This window comes from Copadichromis virginalis, linkage group LG15 (assembly GCF_057382275.1).
Source record: "Copadichromis virginalis isolate Kocher_CV1m ecotype Utaka linkage group LG15, C_Virginalis_male_GT1.1, whole genome shotgun sequence".
Classification (NCBI taxonomy): domain Eukaryota; kingdom Metazoa; phylum Chordata; class Actinopteri; order Cichliformes; family Cichlidae; genus Copadichromis; species Copadichromis virginalis.
Window position 1 is genome coordinate 18,400,584 of NC_140632.1, and position 20,011 is coordinate 18,420,594.

Sequence of the window (20,011 nt, forward strand, 5' to 3'; positions counted from 1 at the left end):
TGATACTTATTAGTTAAAAATTTGCCCCGTTAATTGTGCTTCCTCCAATGCTTACTGAAAAATTGGGTGTCCTCACCCTCTGAGCCATGCTTAGCTACAAACTCTGTAGTTTTTTTCCTGTCTGTGTTCAGAGCATTTCATTCTTACACAGATGGTGAAAAGAGGTGTTTTCCTAAAAGTATTTTCTGAGAGATAAAGAGATGCAGAGAGACACAGATTTTACCACATTTATGTACTTAAATGGGTTATTTCTGAAAACTTAAAAGTGATCATATTTACCTGCATTAAATTCATGCGTCATGCTCTTTGCTGGTTTAAATACAGTTTTACACTAGACTCAGTAAATTAGAGATTTCCTGTGTTTCAGTGTTGACAGCCCCAGCAGGCAAGACGACGAGCACAAACTGATCGCTCGCTACACCACACGACTGGCAGAGACCGAAGGCACAGGAGTGAGTCGAGCGCATCTCCTCTAAGCCTTTAACTTTAATAGTGCATATGCATGCATATGCTCCGACTACACGGGGATCTTGTTCTGGTTTGTACATGAAACCCATCAACCGTTTGCTTGTGTTTTAGGTGATCCCGACGCGGAGCATCAACTTTGACGCGAACAAACAGAAGAGGGAGCTCATTGCTCAGCTGGAGTCTAAAAACAGGTAGAAATATGTGAACAGGAGCGAGGTGGAGAATTTAACTTGTTGGGGGGGGAAAAACTTTCGAGGTTAAGGTCTCATAAAATATACAAATAAAAAAAGATGTAATTATTTAAAGATACAAGGTTAATATATGAGAGCGAAATCAATAAAAAGTGACAGAAAGAAGCTGAATGGTTTGTGGTCGTATATTTGATTAACCGTTACCAAGTAATTACTTTAAAGGGGGCATGATCAGTTTTTACAGTTTGTTCTTTCACAATAAAAGCACTGTTTGTGTGAACATCTGTGGTCTGGCTGTTAGCTTGTTTGTTTTTTACTCTCTAAATTAAACTTGTGCATCATTCCAAAAAAAGATTCCTCTAAAGCCTGCTGAAGTTCGCCATCTTGCCCCGCTTATTTACAGGCTGTTCATTCCTAAAATACTGTGGTATCAGGCTTCAGCTGACCCGTGTGATTTTCATTTCCCAGAGAGATCTTGGCAGAGATCAAACGTCTCCGTGCAGAGCATGACGCAGCGTGCCAGACCAGCCCGGAGAAGAGCAGCACCAACCCGACTCTGCTGGCCGAGCTCCGTCTGCTCAGGTGAACGCAGTTCCTTTGAGACCTGCTGTTTCTGTACAGAAAATATACATATAATAGTTAAAATGTACATCTTTTAACTTTGTCAGTCACACCCACAGAAAATATTTTTCACAAACAATCGCTTTTTCGCTCGCTGCGCTATAGTTTCTGGATTTTGCCACACCGCCGCGGTCAGAATTGGCGAGAAAACTTGCCGTGTTGCTCTGTGGCGCAGAGGGAGAGTTCTTTATGGCAGATGGTACCAACAGATGGTGGAGTTCACAAAAACACCAAAGAAGGAATCCCTTCCAACGCACTTATTGCGGTTTTCAGGAAAAACAAGTCCTTCAAGCAGAGGAGAGGAACTTGAAAGTGATGGAAACTGCCTGGCTTTGACGTAAACGATAACATTTCTGCCCTGAGAGATGTTAGTCAGGCATTTTTTCCAGCATGTTATGGAAATTTAAATATGTAATAATAATAATAATAATAATAATAATAGTAATAGATTGCATATAGATGTAGCGCTTATCGTGAACCTTACAATTCCATTATTCATTCACTCTCACATTCACACACTGGTGGAGGCAGCTACAGTTGCAGCCACAGCTGCCCTGGGGCAGACTGACAGAAGAGAGGCTGTCATATCGTGCCATCGGCCCCTCTGGCCAACACCAGTAGGCGATAGGTGAAGTGTCTTGCCCAAGGACACAACGACCGAGACAGACAGAGCAGGGGATTGAACCAGCAACCTTCCGGTTACAAGATGAGTTTCCAAACCCCCTGAACCACGGTCGAATATTTTAAAAGTGTATATTTTAAAGTGTGAAACAGAGCTGTTATATTAGATTTTTAGTTTTTATTCCAGTTTTCACGCTAACATACCTGATAAAACAGCCACATGGCGGCAGTAGAGTAAACATTTTTCAGATTCAGCACGTAAGAGCCCATCTTTTCTATTTTGTTTCTGTTTGTCTGGAGTTTTCTACTTCCTCCTGGTGGCCATGATTCCAAATGAGGTAAAATCTCTCCAAATTTAAAATGGTATGAGGTAGTCTTGCAGTGAAGTTAACATAGTGCTTTTTCTAGTGTTTCCTCTTACTGAAAACCTGCATTCTTTCTGATGGCCAATTTTTCAGAATTCTCCATCTTCTTTCGTAATCTTTTTTCCAGTTCGGGTCACAGGGAGCTGGAGGCTATTCCAGCTGTTACAGGATGAGATTAGGGTTAAAAAAAAAAGAAGAAAATGTCACCCAGTGCAAAGTGAATCTGCCAGCAATTTTCCCTCTTGCCCTTGGTCTGGTTTTATGAGTCACTAGTTTCCAGTCTTACTGAATGCACCGTGGTGATCATTCTGTAAATTATGGTATCCGTTAGTCAAAAAGGAGGGTAAGGTAGGGCACGCTTTAGACTGTCGCAGGGTCCTCCGGTTCAGTCACAACCACCCCTTGTTCATAATGACAGCGGTGAAAATGCTCTTCAGGACAGGACTTAATGAATAAATGGTTGACCACACCAGCTATGTCCAACTAGAGTTAATTTGGTACCCATCTTCATGTCTTAACAAGCCTGTAATCAGTAATATTACTGTCTTCGTAATCTCTTTCGTGTTTCCGCTACAGACTCAGAGCTAGATATTGTTACTGGAGAAAACTGCTAAGCTATATCTTAAATAATACAGATAAAGTGGCGTTTCTGAGGTTGTTGGCGAACTTGTTGGCTAGCTTGCGGGTAAAGCGTTACTCTGGGATAACAATAAAACAAAACTCTATTTACTGAATGAGTCAGACTCTTGTTTTCATTTGTTTATTTACTCATTTATCTTGCCACGTGAAGGGAAGCCAGGAAAGAAAGACGAGCTCTGTTTTCGCTTTAATGTCTCATCCAGACCGCATACTGTTTGGTGGGAAAAGATTGTGAATGTTAAACTCTATGCCTGCTGTTAAAGCTTTGTTTCCAGAAAGCCCTGCTGCTGCAGAGCATTTTATCAGTATTTTGAGTGCACTTTTGTGTATATATTCATCTTAATTTGAAGTCCTCAAACAGACTTGGTGTTTCTCTCCCTGCCATCTTACAAAACATTGAGGATTTCTGACTAAAAGTTCACGTAATCTAGCTGGTTTTTTCCCTGGAAAGGCTCTCCTACATGCTCTTCAATAACATCTCTCCTCTCTTATTCATCTATTTATTAACCTCATCACACAGCTGCTTCTGCAGATTGTTTTAGCACTTCAGGACTGTGAATCTAATCTCTTGTTTTTCTTCCATGTTGCATTTCTGATCTTCTCCACATTTTGGGACTTAAATCTATTTTTACTCCAGCTCCTGTCTTCAGAAAGCCTTTGTAATGTGTGTGTGTGTGTGTGTGTGTGTGTGTGTGTGTGTGTGTGTGTGTGTGTGTGTGTGTGTGTGTGTGTGTTCGTGTTCCAGACAGAGGAAAGACGAACTGGAGCAGAGGATGTCGTCGCTGCAGGAGAGCAGGAGGGAGCTGATGGTGCAGCTGGAAGGACTGATGAAGCTGCTCAAGGTGACACACACACACACACACACACACACACACACACACACACACACTGATTTAAATCTCCAGCAGTTTGTATTTTCTCACACTAGAGGGCAAAGCCTCCCTTGCTCCTCACACCCCCCTCTTTCTGTCCTTGCAGTAACAAGCCTCATTTTCCCCTCTGATGTTTCTTCCTCTATGACTTTTCTGGCTCTCATTGTGTCTGACCTCTTGTTTTCCATTCTTCTTTTCCGCCCTCTTTGTTTTCCGGCTGCCCATGTTGTGGTCCCTGTAGGATGAGGAACAGCGACAGGCAGTAAGTCCATACCTTTTTGTTGGAAACACTGAAGTAACTGGGATTCAGTCCTTATTAGTCACCTGAAATATCACATGCAATCAAAAAGTCAAATCAAAAACAGGCCTGTACATGATTTAAATGTGGCTGATCGCGCCTTCAGAGCGCTCTCCATGTGCATCACTGCAGTTATTTTTCTGGCGATCCCTGTCACGATGCTTCCGCCACACAAACCCAGTCTTTAAACTTTAAAGTCATTTCGGGGAAGAGGAAAAAAAATCACGGAAAGTAGGGCAGGAGGTGAGCAAAGATTGAAAACCTCTTCACGACAGAAAAGAAACCAAAACACTCCCTTTTCCTGCACACTTGCACAACAATCAGCTGACTTCAGTTCATGTGCAGGGAGGAAAATAGCTGAGCGGATGAGCGGCGATTTGGACGTTACTTTTATTTTCAGCGCATAAAAAGGCCCAGAGCGTCATGGTAAAGTGCAAACTACAATCACACCAGAAACAACAGCCGCTAAGGTGACTCATGACTCTTTGCAAGCACTTGCACAGGCAACATGCTAACACAAAGCAAGTGAACAACTCTGGAAACACAGTGACGTTAGAGTGAGTGTGTTTGTGATGACTCCAGTCAAGCAAAGCCTGGTTTTTAACCTGAACCATCCATTTCTAAGTGTGCCTGTTTTTGTAATACTCTGGTCTCGTTTTCATCCTCGTCGTTTAAGTTAATAATTAACTTCTTCTATTTTATGCCACTTATAGGCAATCTACGTCCTAACTTACGACGTACCTGGAAACTCTGTTTAATCCTATGCCATAACCTGACCTTCCCCCCCATGAGAAATTTTACTATATTTTGGGTCGACGCCACCTCATGCCATTCAAATGACTTGAATGGTGCGGAAGGTTGTGATGTAGGGTTAAAACTGGTTTCCGGTTAGAACGTAGATTTACCGCAGAAGTCTAAATCAAGCTTAAGCAGGTCACCTGGGACGTGCCTGGAGGCATCCTGTTCAGATGCCCAAGCCATGTCAGCTGGTTCTAGTAATTAATTGTTATCCAAACTAAAAGGTTAAGTTAGATAAGTCCACACACTGGACGTATATTCAAGCAAAATGCAAAAGGTGTGATCTTGTAATCTAAAACCTTCTCGAAGTAACATTAACCAGCTCTGATAACTCCTCTCATCTTGTAGGCGCAGGCAGCCGGCTCTTCTCACTCCTCTCCCTCTCGGCCGAGCCCGTCAGCCGTCCGCTCTGTAGGTGCTGTACCCTCCCAGGCACACATGTATCCTCCTCAGGACTCCCTCGCTGGGGTGGGAGGTGATGTACAAGAGGCTTTTGCTCAAGGTAGGACTCATTTCTCTCCCACATGGCAACCTTAAAAAAAAAAAAAAAAAGTGAATTGTTTCCCGTTTTATTTTGAAGGTTTATGTCTTATGTCAGTGTTTCTAGATTCACTTCCTCTGTCTTGTTAGGTAAAATTTCTCCCAGCTGTGTTCCCACCTGTTCGTCATTCCTTGATGTGTATTTATAGTGTGTGTCCTCCAGTGTTCAGCGTCGTGTCGTACCCTCAGATTTGCCTGTGTGTTTCCGGTCTCAGCTTTCATTGTTCAGTTTATGCTTTTGTTCTTTGCCAGCAAGAAAGCTGTGGTTTCTCCTCCTGCCCGCACACAGAGCCCTGACAATTTTGTCTCTAGTATTGTTTAGTTTTGGTATTTTTATTTTTTATAAGAATTAGTCTTTCCTGTTCCTCTGTTGGTGTTTGTGTTAGGATTTACATCTGTATTCTGTTACTTTGGAGGTTTGCTTTCTCTCGAGTCCTGTGTCCACTGATTGTCTTCACCTGTGTCTTGTTATCTCATTGAGGTTGTTCCTACTCAGCTCTTTGTGCATAAATAGTTCGGTCTGCCTGTTTGTCCTCGTCAAATCTTTTTTTAACCTTCTGTCTTTGTGTCCTTCCCTATAACGAGAAGGGATATGCCCCGCATATGGACGTAGAAATTACTTCCATTTGTCGGCAGATCAAACTGAAATTGGTTTGACTGATTGATCAGGCATTCTTGGTGTGTGTTCGGTGTCCTGACTGCTGCAATTCCAGCAGTGTGAAAGAGACTCGGCAGCAAGTCAGAATCCTCAATAAAGGCATTTTATACATTTTCTCATTCATCAAATAAATACACGCACTTTGCCGTCACAATGCCACACACAGTTTGCACTTTATTCACTAATTATGCAAAACTATAAGTCGGTTAATTTTCAGAAGAAATTAACTGAGCATAAGACAAATAAGGATTATTTTGAGCTGTGAATTATGCAAAGCTGTTGTAGTAGAGACTAAGAATAAAAGTGCAAAGACGAAAATGAGCTTAACAGGTTCCTCATTACCTAAAAATTGGAGGAAAAACATTTAAATCTCTTGTATTTAAGCACACCAGCATCACAAATCTCAAACTGGCCTCAAAGTGCTTTTTCACACGTCTGCTCTGCTCGCATTTCAGCCCCTTTTTATTCTTTTCCATCATCATTTAAACAGCTCTTTTCATTCACACCAGATTATATGCTGCTGCCACAGCGAGACAGAGTAACAGCACAAATAATCAGGGAACAACAAAACTGTCTAATTACTGTAAATACAAGTGCTGGATAAAATAATGATTGTTTTCTTTGCTCCAGGCCCGAGGAGAAACCTGAGAAACGACCTCCTGGTTGCAGCCGACTCCATCACCAACACCGTGTCCTCGTTGGTCAAAGAGCTTCACTCAGGTTCACACAAACAGAAACGCACTCCTTTTGTTGTAGTTTTGCGTGCAAAGCTGTTAAACATGGACAAGAAATTAGATTTTTAAAACCAAGTCTTCACATTTTTCTACAATAACGTCACTTTTTACTGTCTCCTCTGAGCAGATGACAGTCGGGAGGAGGAGGAGAGATTGCTGAATGGGAAGGAAAGAGGTACAGTATTGTTACCTACATTTTTTTTAAATTGCATTTATGCTGTTTTGAATCGCTTAATTGGCTAACAAAACCTGTATATATGTTAAGTGCAATTACTGAAGGAATCATACAGCTAAATTGACTGATTTAATTATTTCTACTTGATTCAAAATGTTCTTTTTATATTTGGTTATATTATTTTTAAAGTGTTCTCAATATCCTGAAAAGGTATGATTATAATAACAGTATTTAACCAGGGATTATTCTTGCAAAAGTTGATAAAAATGTAGGTTTTCAAGTCTTCAGAAGCTTTCCTTGTTGTTTTTGTAGCACCACGAGACCCAGGGTGGTCATTATGTTGTGGGATTTATGTGGCGTCTGTTTGTGTAGTGCTTCGGATATGCATGGCGAGTGCCTGTGGCAGTTAAACCAGCATAAAATGCTTCGGAGTTGCATGTTTCCTACAAAAAGCCAAGAACACGTAGGCCGATGTTGAGTGAGGCAGAATGCTGATTGGTTGAAAAGTTGGCTTGAATAGTAAAGTTTGGAGTTCTTATCTTTATGAAGATCTTATCACAAAGCAGTCACGCCTTGGTCCCTGTGACTGTAATGACCCGCGCCTCGATCTACTATGAAGATCTTATCTACACGAAGCTTCTTAAGTTATAAAGACTGATGGAGACTGATGTGACTTATCCGGATACATTCAAAAACAGTGTTTTTGTCTGAAAACGGTCCGCATCTACACTATCGTTTTCAGTCGTTTCAGCTCAGTTGTTCATGCACACTGGAACGACTGAAGCACTTAGGTTCCTGTATTGCGCATGCGTGAAACGTAATATTCTTCGACCTGCGTTGTTTCTGTCTGCCGTTTATTTACTTTACGACTCTTTGAAACGTCGCGGCAAAATGTAAAGGAAAGTTTTTTAAATCGACTTACAATGAGGTGGAGTTGTTGCTGTGACTATAACGACCCAAACCTTTGATTCACACCTTATCTCATGTCACCCTTAACGATTATGTTGACAGTGACCGCGAGGACAACCTCAACTAGGGGTAAACTTTTGGGACTCCTCTCTCTCTCTTTACTCCTGAGAGGTGAAACTTCTTCATGAACCAAAAAGAAATCCAGGTTCTGTAAAATGCCCGAATTTGCATAAAGTTGCAAGTTTTTCTTTTACAGTGCGGCAAATTTTGTCCATAAACTGATTTGTCTTTTAAAAATTTAGAGGCGGACACACTTTCTTAATGGCGCTCATTTTCAGACAATAACTAGATGTTGGAAGAGTACTTGCGCCACATCAGAAGCTTCTATTTTTGTAGAAGCGATTTCTGTGCCGCTTCATGCCTAAAATCAAAATTTTAGTGGCTCATGGTGCTGTTACGCCTGTACGAGCCACAGAAAGAAGAATAGAACTAGAATTACTAGAATAGAATCTAGTTTTTAAAAAATCCTTCTATAAAAATCATGATTTATACTTGCTCTACAGCTCCTTAGAGACCCATTCATTCTGTACTATCTTAAAGTTCAAACAGTGGGAGTTCCCTGCAGGGGCTGAACTTGAACAACCAACTTGAGCACATAAATCTTCGATCCACTTATTTCTGACACTGCCCCCTGGTGATTGTATACAGGCACAGCATGCAAACGCGGGCCTGCATAGCTCTCTTCCTTTGGGGCCTGTATTCATGCTGGTAACCTCACATAAATCCCAGCGGTGCTTTTACATAACTCCAATCCGAACAATTTTAACAAGCCACAAAACTGAAAACACATGCTTGTCTGGAAAAAGGCCTTTAATCTGCAGTAATGCATCGTATTTTATCATCTGCTCATATGGTTTGTATAGAAAATCAGAGTAGCTGTGTTTTACAGTTGAGTTAAGTGGAAGGAAAAGGGCGATATTTCCTTCTGAAACGTGCCTGGAAATTGGATGTAATAAAGGATTATGTGTATTTATTTGCACAACTGTTAAACGGGTGCAAACAGCTGATCTGTGCAGAGGAAAGGAAATTTTGTTGAAAAATGTTACCAAGATAATTTAATCATGATATAGTAGTGCAGCACTATTATGTCTTCTAGTGAAATACAGCCAGCATTAGCAATTCCAGATATAAGATAGTAAGCTCTGCTCTGTTTCTCGACTTTTTCTGATGATGATAGAGCCAAATCTGATTTGTGGATCGCATCGCTGTCTCTCTGCTTACACTTTAAATCCGCTCGTGCTCGCAGCTTTTCCTGTTCGCCTTCTCCTCTCCAGGTGCGCTCGCCTGCACCGTAGCAAGCTTCGTTAGCATGCCGTCTCATTAGCCATGCTTTATGGAGCCCCTCCTCTTTATGAGGGGACCGCCTGCGGAGGAGAAGTGGCGAAACTACTTCCTGGTCTCGGCCTGAGCGCTCGTTAGAGTACTAACCTGTGATAATAATCCAAACCCCCCCTCCCCTACAGACAGACGAACAGGAGGCCACAGTTAAGTCTTGGAGGATAAATAAAACTACTGCATTAGAGCTGCCTACAATAGAGTTTTTGTCTCTGGAGTTAATTTGTGTGGCACCTGCTAAGTAAGGGCTTCTTTTATGTTTCTGTGCTAGGAGCTGCTCTGCTTCTTATTACAGGTTCTGGCAGGAACCTTTAGCACTTGTTTTAGCCTCAGACTGCTCTGCTGTGCACTAATGAATTGTTCTCTCTCTCTCTTTCTCTGTGTGTTTAGCAAGTTAAAATGCTGACAGGACACAATGTTAAAAGTAAGTATTTTCATGCATTTCCTCTTATTAATTGCATGATAATCAGAACTACTCTAGAGCAGAAGAACAGGGCTGTGTAGGCAGTTTTTCAAACTCAGTCCGGCGTCCTCTAAAAAAGGAAATGTAAGGAAAGGCAAGAAAGATGCTGCGTTCATGTTTTATGGGGGAAAACGGGTTGATTTGATGACTCAATCGAGCTGTTTATGTGTTTGAACTTGTTTGCACAGGCCTCCAAATGGCTTGTTTCTGGTTCCTCGCGGTCAGCTTTGTGAGGTTTTTAATTTTGCTTCATGCAGAAGCAATCAAAGAGGCAAACACACCCCAGTGTTCGACAGGAAGGTTCCGCTTCAGAAAACAAATCAAGCAGTTCTGAGGAAAAACCTTGTGTGCGGCAAACAAAATCCTCCTACAGGAGCAGTTTTGGTTTTCAAATCTTATTTTTAGTTCATGTTCAGCTGTTAACTAAAAGAAGCGACACAAATCAAGGTTATTGCATTTGAAATTAGGTCACAGATTTTTATTTGTTTTAAACAAAATCATATATTTTTTTTATCCAATGAGATTTTTTTTGTGTGTGTCTGAATCATAAATCATCTAATTTCATAGTAACAAACAACAGCTTAAGGATATGTTTTATTCTAGGAATCCATTTTTTAAGTTTGGGGTTTAACAAATTAAAAATGGTGCCTTGGTGGCTTTTAGGCTAAATTAAGTAGAAGTTTGGTACTCTGTTCTCCTTCCAAGAGTCAAATGACAAGATTGCATTAACATAAAAAATACCTGTTGTGTATAAACTGAAAATGAACAAAACAGCTGCTCAGCTGGATATGGTTGACACTTACTGTAGGTGCCCTTCTTGTCATATTACCTGATTTTCATGCTCGACATCATGCTTGCGAGGTTTGGAGCGTGCATTTGTGAGCCATCAAAATTTACGCACACATTTGTAAACCTTTGTGAGACTAGTTACACACGATCACACACCAGGAGTTTATTCCTGACCCAAGTCTGCATGTTGACGCACACCAACGAATGGTTTAGCAGATTGTAATTGGTTGAACAGATTAAAGAGCATAAAGTGATAACGTGTGTCAGCGCTTTACCGTTCCTACATGCCTCGGTAACTTTTCATTGGTTGGCCTGTCCCTCAGGTGGAGTCATGTTTCATCACGGCCAAAGAAGACTGACTGAGTACATCTTCAGATATTCGTTTTTAGCCGACGGGGAGGGGAAGAGCTCCTCTTCCCAATCAACCAATCACGATGCTGGACACCAAACGGCCGCTGGGTCACTACTGATGTATAGATGTGATTCTGTGTGCGTCTGTTCACTGTGATTTTACTTTTGTTTTGATTATTTTTGATTTGATCACGCATAGCTAAATGAGGAATCTGAAACCTACTGATCTGTACTGTAGCATGTGTGTGCGCTCAGCATTTTTCTTTTTTTTTTCTTTTTTTAAGCCACGAGTAAGGTTCGAGTAAGTGAGAAGAAAGATGTTTGTAAAGGTGTAAAGAGCATGAAGGCTTCAGGATGAGGAAGGAGATAAAGCATGTAACATATGAGGTGGAGGAAGAGGAGAAGTCAAAGACTAGAGGCGAGCTGTAAAGTTTTAAGATTTGGCACTGTGTGCTTAGTATTTATTGCTTTAATTTGTTGAGGTTTTTGCCATTTATTCTTCCGGTTTGATTGTTTTTGTGTGTACGAGTGTCGTCGGGTCCTGCTGAGACGATAAGCTTTAATGGGATGTCTACTGCTGCGTCAAGTCCGGCAGAGTGGAGAGTTAAAGTCCTGGTGTCTAAAAACACAGGCTGTATGTAGAAGATGGGCATCGTGTCACAACTTTCTTCCATTGTACAAAATCTAGAAAATATTGTGGAAAAGTGGAAAATCTTCAGCTTATGGCTTTCTAGTTCAGCATTATTTGCGGCTGCTCTCTCTGCTCTGTCTAGATGGCTGAAAAGTTCCAACTTCACAGCAGAAATAAGCATGTTTACAGCCTCTTTTATTCTCTATAGCAACCATACCCATTTAAGACAGCTGTACATGGGGTACCATTTCAATAAAGCACCTACTTGAACTATATTGAGCCTTTCAGTTTGGTGTTAATGGGGGCATTTTTATGCACTGATAACCTTGCTTGCTGTGCTGTTAACTGTGCTAAAAGCCTGTGCAAAGAAACCTGTGCTCCAGCTTTAGCAAGTGAAGTTCTAGTATTCTAAATAGCAGGTATGAGTCTTTAAATTGCCCCCGTACAGTCTGTGGATACAGTGCACCATCTCATCTGAATATGGTGACTTCTAGCTCCAAAAAAATGAAGATGAAGATGGCTCAAATGCAAAAAAACACAAGGCTTAAGAACCGCTTCCGTGTCTCTGAACTGATTTGCTGCCTGATCTTGATCACAAATCAAATCCCTCAGAGACTGCTGCATGTTGTCCATCTTTCTATACAGTCTGTATGTGAAACCTGCCGGTAATGATAACAGCTCAGGGTGTTCAGGCCTCCCTGTGTATCCTGGTACTGCAGTGTGTGTAACTTCAACAGGGTCAATTTTACTAAAGAGTAGCAAAGTTGGAAATACTTACACCCACCAAATGAACAGTTAAACATCATATCAACAGTTTTGAGCAGTTTTGCTGGACTTTTCTGTAGCTTTTTGCTTTTCCGTGTGAAAATCTGAATACTTTCACATCATCAAGATGAAGTCTGCCTCTTATGAAGGGTTATAAGTGCTTTGATTTAAGTCAGAAAGTTTGAGAAGACATATATGCTCTGACTGAACCACACAGGAAACTGTTTTTACTTTAACTTTACTTCAAACCAAAGACATCAGAAGGGATTTATTTAAAATATTCAAAACAATCCAATCCTTTGCTACTTTTTACTGCCTTTTAGAGCTTCCTCCAAAATGCAGGGGATTTGCAGGAGTCGAACTTCTCCGCCCATCAACCCCAAAAATTATGTCTGTATTCAAATCCAAAGAGATTTTATTTTATCCGCAGCATGTTTTTAAACACCTGTACAGGTTGTTGGTTTGCTCTCTTTACTGTTTTGTACGTTTTCAGATCGGTTTCCCTCCCTTTCATCAGCCCTCCAGGTTGTTTGACTGACTTACTGCGACTGGGATTATCACTTTTCGAGTCTGCCAAATGATTGACTGACTGTGTGAGTGAGTTAATAAATACATGAGCTCACGTTTCGTTGCGTGTATGTGTGTGTGAGAAAGTAAGTAAGTGAGTGAGAGAAATTGAGTGCGACAGGTCAGGCGAGTCCTGACATGAAGCTGTAAACACCTTCAGCTCTGCGCCTGCTGGAGCTGATGGTGTGAGTGATAAGTGTGCATCTGTGTTTGATCTGCAATAAATAGTATTTAACATCAAACTAGGAGTTTCTTTGGTCTCTGTGTGCGCTGGTCTTGATCTCTGGAGGACGAGCAAGGCTCCAAAGTGTATATATAATTACCTCTTCCATGATCTCAGCCCTCGATTCCCCTTCTGGTCTTCTATGCAGCGCAGTTTGGCCAAACAAACATATCTAATGTAATAAATCTGTAAAACAAGCTGGAGACCGCAGTCCGCTGTATTCTTGGAAAGTGATCCATTTGTAAAATTCCTTGACTTCCCTCATCTGGTTTACAGCTTTTCTAAATCCTGTGGATATTGCAGCAACTCACTGAGAACCACCAGAAAAATAAACTATAGGCCAGAGAAACCTGAGAAGTGAGGTGTATGGAGAAGAGTGTTTTTAATCATTCACATGAAGTTCTGGGTCATTAGGAAAACAAAGGCATCATCTATTTTAGACTAGATGACCCAGTAACCTAAAAAATATACACACCAATTTAGGATTTCAGGGCAAAATAAAATGGAGAAGAATATTCCGATCTTTGGTTTATCCAGAAGCACTGCAAAAATTCTTTAATATAGTATTTTAATATATTTTGTGCATGCGTTGGATGAGGAGACCAGCAGACATCAATAATAATCGATATCAAGTCAGATATAGAATTAGAAAGAGACGTTTAGGTGGAGGTGGGTTAGAAAACTAGGTGTAAATTAAGCAGACTTTATTAATGCCATATTGGGGAAATGCAGACATCACAGCAGCACAAGTGTCAAAAAAACATGAATTAGAATTAAATGAGAAAAATGAATAAATAAAAAACAGTGTACAAATACAAAAACCAAAAAACCTATAAGAGTCATTTGTACTTTACAAACAGTTGCGATATACAGCCCTGTGGGGATGCTGAAGCATGTAAAATATTTACTCTAAAACTATGTTAATCTGACTCTTGCTGCATTATGCTGTTGCTATAAAAATAAAAGCTCCTTTAGCTCCCTGAAAAAAACCTTTACATTTAACTGAATACTATGAAGGCCACAGGCTGAAAGTAATAAAGCTGTTCTTTACACTACAAGTGTTGTTGGAGCATCAACCTCTTCAGATGCTTTAGATGCTGATAACATTAAAATATTCTGTTAAACAAGCCCAGTATTTGGAGTCTTACTGAAGTAAATGTGTTGCAAGTAGAAGGAACTCTTATTAAAGGGGCTTTAAAGAGTGCCATATTTATCCTGTTACTGGACTGGTTTATGTGTCAACATTTATCAGGCAATAACCCCAGATTAGATCTAAAATCAAACTAGCTTCCATTTACATTTATAGGAAAATGAGAAATCGTACACCTTCCTCTCTTGAGAACAGGAAGGCTGCGCAGAGGGTAATTAACACTGCCTGAGAAATCACTGGTTGCCCTCTGCCACCGCTGGAGGCCATCGCCAGCTCCTCCTGTCTCATGAAAACCAGGGCCATCACAGGTGACCCCTCCCACCTCGCCCACCACCTGTTTGACCTGCTGCCCTCTGGTTGTCGCCTCAGGTCAATCAGGTCCCACACCTCCAGACTCACTAACAGCTTCTTCCCCTGGGCCATTTGGACTGTCAACAAACACTACCCCTACCAAAAAAAAAAAAGAGTTTTTTGGCAATTATTTCATGGTTCAGGCTTCACAGGATTAACAGAACAATTAAATATCAACCTAACATGTGCACGCATTTAAATAATCTAGCAATTTGTCTCTATTCTTGCTTAATTTTGACATTTTGATGCCAAATTTGAATACCCAAAGAGGCAAAACATCCAGACGCTTCCCTGTGAAATGTAATGGAGTAGACGTCTGTAATAAAAGTTAATTAATATTTAAATTGAGTCAAAGCTGAGTAAAAGTTACTCTCTTACTACTTTGGCTCTCAAACGTCAGCCATTTAAAGAATGACACGAATGTGAGGGCAGCACAATAAGAGCTGCAGTCTGACCAAAAGAGTCCAACATTTCCTCCAAAAGGATCACACACACACACACACACACACACACACACACACACACACACACACACACACACACACACACACAAGGTTCTGTAAGTACACCCACTGCTTTTATGTTTAAACTCTCCCTGATTTAGTGTCCTCATCAGTAACGATCAGCAGCTCACACTTTTCCCAGGAGCTTCCCTCAGAGGTCATGACTCTGTGGAGCGTATGCAGGGGGGGTTTAAACTATAGACTGAATACAGCTCATTGAGACTGTCTGTTGTTGGTGACCTCACTGACTGCTATAAATAACCCCCCCCCCCCCCCATCCAGTAGTACACCGCCTCATACACTCACAGACACCCAGAGCTGTTGTGACCCTGTGTGGTATAAAGATCAGTTTAGCCTCTTCTTCCCAGAGGTCAAACTGGGATTAAAGTCCTGTCGGGAATCAAAATCAATTTCTTTTCATGTTTATAATAAAATAAAAGTCTCCTGCATCTGACAGTTTATCAATGAATGAGCTTACTAAATATGTAGGTCACTTATCAGGGAAAAACAATCAAATATTTGCTTATTTGAACACATTATATACGGATAAAAATGCTCTGTAGTTTAGCTATCAGAGGTCTCCCTGTTGCTTTTTTATGACAGCATATGGACTGAATAAAAAAACAGTTTAGTGTGAAGATGATGAAAATATTTGTTTATTCCAATTTAGTTTTTAAAACATGAATTTATGCTTTGATTTCAGATGTGATGAATATTGCATTTTGACATTTTTGCAAAAGTTGAAATTGTGTCAATTTAAAATATAATCTACAGCATAATCAGGTCAAAAACTGAACATTTTCATTTGATATTGTGCAGTTTTATTTATAAGTGGATCGAAAACACCTTTTTAGAAGTTAAAGATTCTCAGTGGACAGGGATGTAAAACATTCGGAATAAATTGTTTATCGTGCTTTCGCTTGTAGCTCCATTAATAAACACCTGAGATCACAACAAAAAGGTTAGACAAAAAAGTAAAACTTCCCAGTATCAGTTGTGTTAACAGCTTCATTATCTTGGGCTGGTGATCTAATATTGCTTCTTTTATTCAGAGAAAATGACGCTGCTGTGTTATTTCTAAACTGGAGTTTTGTTATCCACTTTATCAGGTTGTTCTAAAAAAACAACAAACAAACAAACAAACAAACCCTGAAATACCTTCAGCTGATCCAAAATGATGAGGCAAGAGTGCTGACAGGCATCAGATATCCTTCTTCTCACATATAAAGTCCTGATAAATCAAACCCCATCACATGTTCAAGCCTTCCTATTGTCCTAATAGAGCACTTCACTGTCAGGCTGCAGACTGGTGGTTACTAGAGTTTCTCAAAGCAGAGCTTTCAGCTATCAGGCCCCTCTTATGTCAAACCAGCTTCAGGATTTGGATTTACCCTTAAGACTAAAATTCTAAATGTTGTTTTTGATAAGTTTAGAGTTAGAGCTGGATATGGTGAGTCTGAAACACCCCTCAGTTACAATGACGTGAAAACAAAAGCTTTTCACAAAACAATCTGAAGACCCATGACAAACTAAGTACCCCCTCTTCCTTTAAGAGGGTAAATAGCTACCAGGTGCTGCTAATCAAACTCTCTTGATTAATTGCTCCTCTGCACGTCTCTAAAGGCTGACATTTGATCTGTTTTCTGGTCCAGTCAGGTTTGTGTTAACTCCACAATCCTCCCAGGATGTGGATGTCCCAGCAAATTCACAGCTACCCTCAGAGAAACTGCAAAAAACCCCAAAGAGCTACGTCTCAGACTCTATAGGCCTGAGATAGCATGTTCAATGTTAAAGATCTTGACAGTACAATTAGAAAAAGGGTTGCCAGGAGAAGTTTGCAAAGTTGCCTCTGAACAAACAGCAGGACTCCTGGAAGTTGGAGTTGCTCCAGGACATGCTGGAGAGATTGTATCTATCTGCTAGCCTGGGAATGTCAAGGTGTTCCCCCAGATAAGCTGGAGAAGCTGGCTGGGGAGAGCCAGGTCTGGGCTGCTCTGCTTAAGCTGCTGCCCTGCGACCCAGCCCTCGATAATTGGAAGATTAAGTAGTGTAGTTTAAAGCCTATGCTTTTCTATTTAGTATGTTATTTTCTTTAAATGCATTCTATTATAATTAGGAGTGTTTGTGGCTTACTGTAGTTTGGAAAACTCTAAATCATGACTAAAAGCCAATATTAAAAAGAATTACATTTGATTTAGTTATTATTGTTATTATTATTAGCAGTATTATAGTCGGCCTATTTCTTTAAAGACCTGTCATTTATTCGTACACATGGCCAGAGAGACTTATATTAGTTCCTAAAGTACGAACAAATTCAAGTAAAATTGTTCTCGATAAATCACAGATTTGGTCATCTGTGCAGCAGCTAAGGTTTGGTCCCAAGTGAGTCATGCAACAGGACAATGAACGCAAGCACAGCAGCTAATCTGCAACAGAATGGCTGAAAAAGGAAAGAATCAAGGTGTTGCAGTAGCCCAGACAAAGTCCAGACCTCAATGTGATTGAAATGCTGTGGCAGGACCTTAAGAGAGGTATGCATAAACGAATGCCTGCAAGGGCTGCATGCAGACACAACAACCTTCATCAGGAGTACAGGAAAGCTTTTATTTTGTCCAGCAGCAAAATGCAAGGACAAGAAGGTCACAAATCACTTTAGGTTCATGATAAAACCTGCAAAACGAATGTAGAATATAATATTTACTTAATCAAATCTTGTGATTCTTTTGGAGTAGGCTGATATTTTTAACAGCTGGGGCAAACTGAAAATGTTGAGGTGAGAGCGCTGAGATTATCATTTCTAAGGGAATCCTTTCACACGCTCCTCAGTCCAATCCAGCTGTTATTTTGTAAATAGGACAAAAATTACACCACCTGTCAGAGCAGGAATTCTTCCCGCTAATTCCAAACTTTTTCTCCATTTGCAGAGCACATGAGCGAGCAGGTTTCAACGTGTTGCATCAGGCTGAACTTCACCTGTTGAGAAAGCAGTGACACCAGAAGAAAGTAACATGCCAAACAAGAAACAAGTCGGTGTGGGTGCTGCAGGTGAAGATAGGCAGCCAAGAGAAAGGTACAGCAGCTCACTGTGAAGCCGTCTCACCCAAGAAAACAACATTTTTTCTCCAATATAGTTCTCCCAAATCACAAAGGGGATCAGAAGCATCATGAGGTGATTAGAGAGGTAAGAAATAAGCATTTTTTTTTTTAGATTTTTCTGCACATAGCTTTGTTTTTACATGAAGTACCGTAACACAAGTCCTCAAGCAGAAGTAACCCCTTCTACACTGCCTCCCTCCAAAACTACAAGTCCCTTCATGTTCCTGCCCCACAGCATCTCTTTGACCTCCTTAATCTCTGCTCCCCCTCCTGAAATCTTCAGTCCTTGTGTGTTTTTTGTCCTCTCCTGGCTGCAGACTTCAGGGGATCTGATGCTGCAGACCTCTAAAAAAAATCCCTCAAACCCATAATAACTTAAATCATTGCTCAAAACACACATTTTCAGACATTTTTTACCCTCTAGCCATTCTGTTAGATTACATTAGCGTCAATCCAGCTTAATAAAAATGGTTGGTGGGTAATACTATAAGAGTACAGCAGTAAATGAACAGGGGAAAAAAGAAAAATAAGGAAATATTAAATCAACATAAAATCAATTTAATAAAAATAAAGAAAAATCCCATTGGAATTGTGCCAGGGAGGACACACAGCTCTTAAACAGTACGAAAAAAACATGTAAATGCTAGAAAAGTGGACCCACGTGTATAATGAATAGTGTGCAGTGGATACAGAGTGTATCCCATGCATCCACTATAAAAATGATAGTGAAAAAACTGCAAATTCATATTTTTACGCATTACCTAATTAAATCTTACGCTAAAGAACTCAGTCCTACATTTCAGGTTATTTTTAATGAATCCTTGCAAATACAACACGTTCCCTCTCTTTGGGAAGAAACTGTCGTGGTTCCTGTCTCTAAATCTAGTCGTCCAGAAGTTCTAAACGACTTCAGGCCTGTTGCCTGAGCTGTGATAAACGTCTTTGAAAAAACCATCAGAAGTGTGATTATGGAAGAGACTGAACAACAGCTGGATCCAATGTAATTTGCATATAGGCCCAACAGAGGAGTGGAAGATTCGCTTTTGACTTAATTAAATCTGATTCTTAAACATGTAGAGAGTAAAGGGACTTTTGCATCGATTTTTCTTTTGCTTTTAATACAATACAGCCCCATATTTTAATTAAAATACTTTTAGAACAGTTTGAAATCAGGAAAAACCTGGTGGGCTGAATTTTAAATTTTTTAACTGACAGGTCACAAAGAGTGAGAATACAGTGGGGCAAAAAAGGTCAGTAATTTGCACCAGAGGTACACTTCAACTGTGAGAGACAGAATGTGAAAAAAAAATCCATGAATTCACATGGTAGGATTTGTAAAGAATTTATTCGTAAATCAGGGTGGAAAATAAGTATTTGGTCACCTCAAACAAGGAAAATCTCTGGCTCTCACAGACCTGTAACGTCTTCTGTAAGAAGCTTTTCTGTCCCCCACTCGTTACCTGTATGAATGGCACCTGTTTGAACTCATCATCTGTATAAAAGACACCTGTCCACAGCCTCAAACAGTCAGACCCCAAACGCCGCCATGGCCAAGACCAAAGAGCTTTCGAAGGACACCAGGAAAAGTATTGTAGACCTGCACCAGACTGGGAAGAGTGAATCTACAATAGGCAAGCAGCTTGGTGTGAAAAAATCAACTGTGGGAGCAATCATCAGAAAATGGAAGACATACAAGACTCCCTCGATCTGGGGCTCCACGCAAGATCTCATCCCGTGGGGTCAAAATGATCATGAGAACGGTGAGCAAAGATCCCAGAACCACACGGGGGGACCTGGTGAATGACCTGCAGAGAGCTGGGACCAAAGTAACAAAGGTC

General features: G+C 40.6%; 1 protein-coding gene across 6 annotated transcripts in view; it reads left to right on the forward strand.

Moving 5' to 3' along the window:
- Positions 1 to 13,092, forward strand: part of LOC146692251 (dystrobrevin beta-like) — a 46,013-nt gene extending 32,921 nt beyond the window's left edge. For 5 of the 6 annotated variants that reach the window (XM_085432302.1, XM_085432301.1, XM_085432305.1 and 2 more), the window contains 10 exons: positions 368 to 452; positions 580 to 659; positions 1,128 to 1,241; positions 3,651 to 3,747; positions 4,019 to 4,039; positions 5,222 to 5,375; positions 6,702 to 6,791; positions 6,933 to 6,980; positions 9,675 to 9,708; positions 10,860 to 13,092. In XM_085432302.1, coding sequence (XP_085288428.1) covers positions 368 to 452; positions 580 to 659; positions 1,128 to 1,241; positions 3,651 to 3,747; positions 4,019 to 4,039; positions 5,222 to 5,375; positions 6,702 to 6,791; positions 6,933 to 6,980; positions 9,675 to 9,682 — 697 coding nt within the window. In that variant the 3' untranslated portion in view covers positions 9,683 to 9,708; positions 10,860 to 13,092. The remainder of the gene's footprint in view (positions 1 to 367; positions 453 to 579; positions 660 to 1,127; positions 1,242 to 3,650; positions 3,748 to 4,018; positions 4,040 to 5,221; positions 5,376 to 6,701; positions 6,792 to 6,932; positions 6,981 to 9,674; positions 9,709 to 10,859) is intronic. The other variant, XM_085432306.1, reaches the window with a different exon arrangement.
- The last annotated feature ends 6,919 nt before the right edge of the window (positions 13,093 to 20,011 follow it).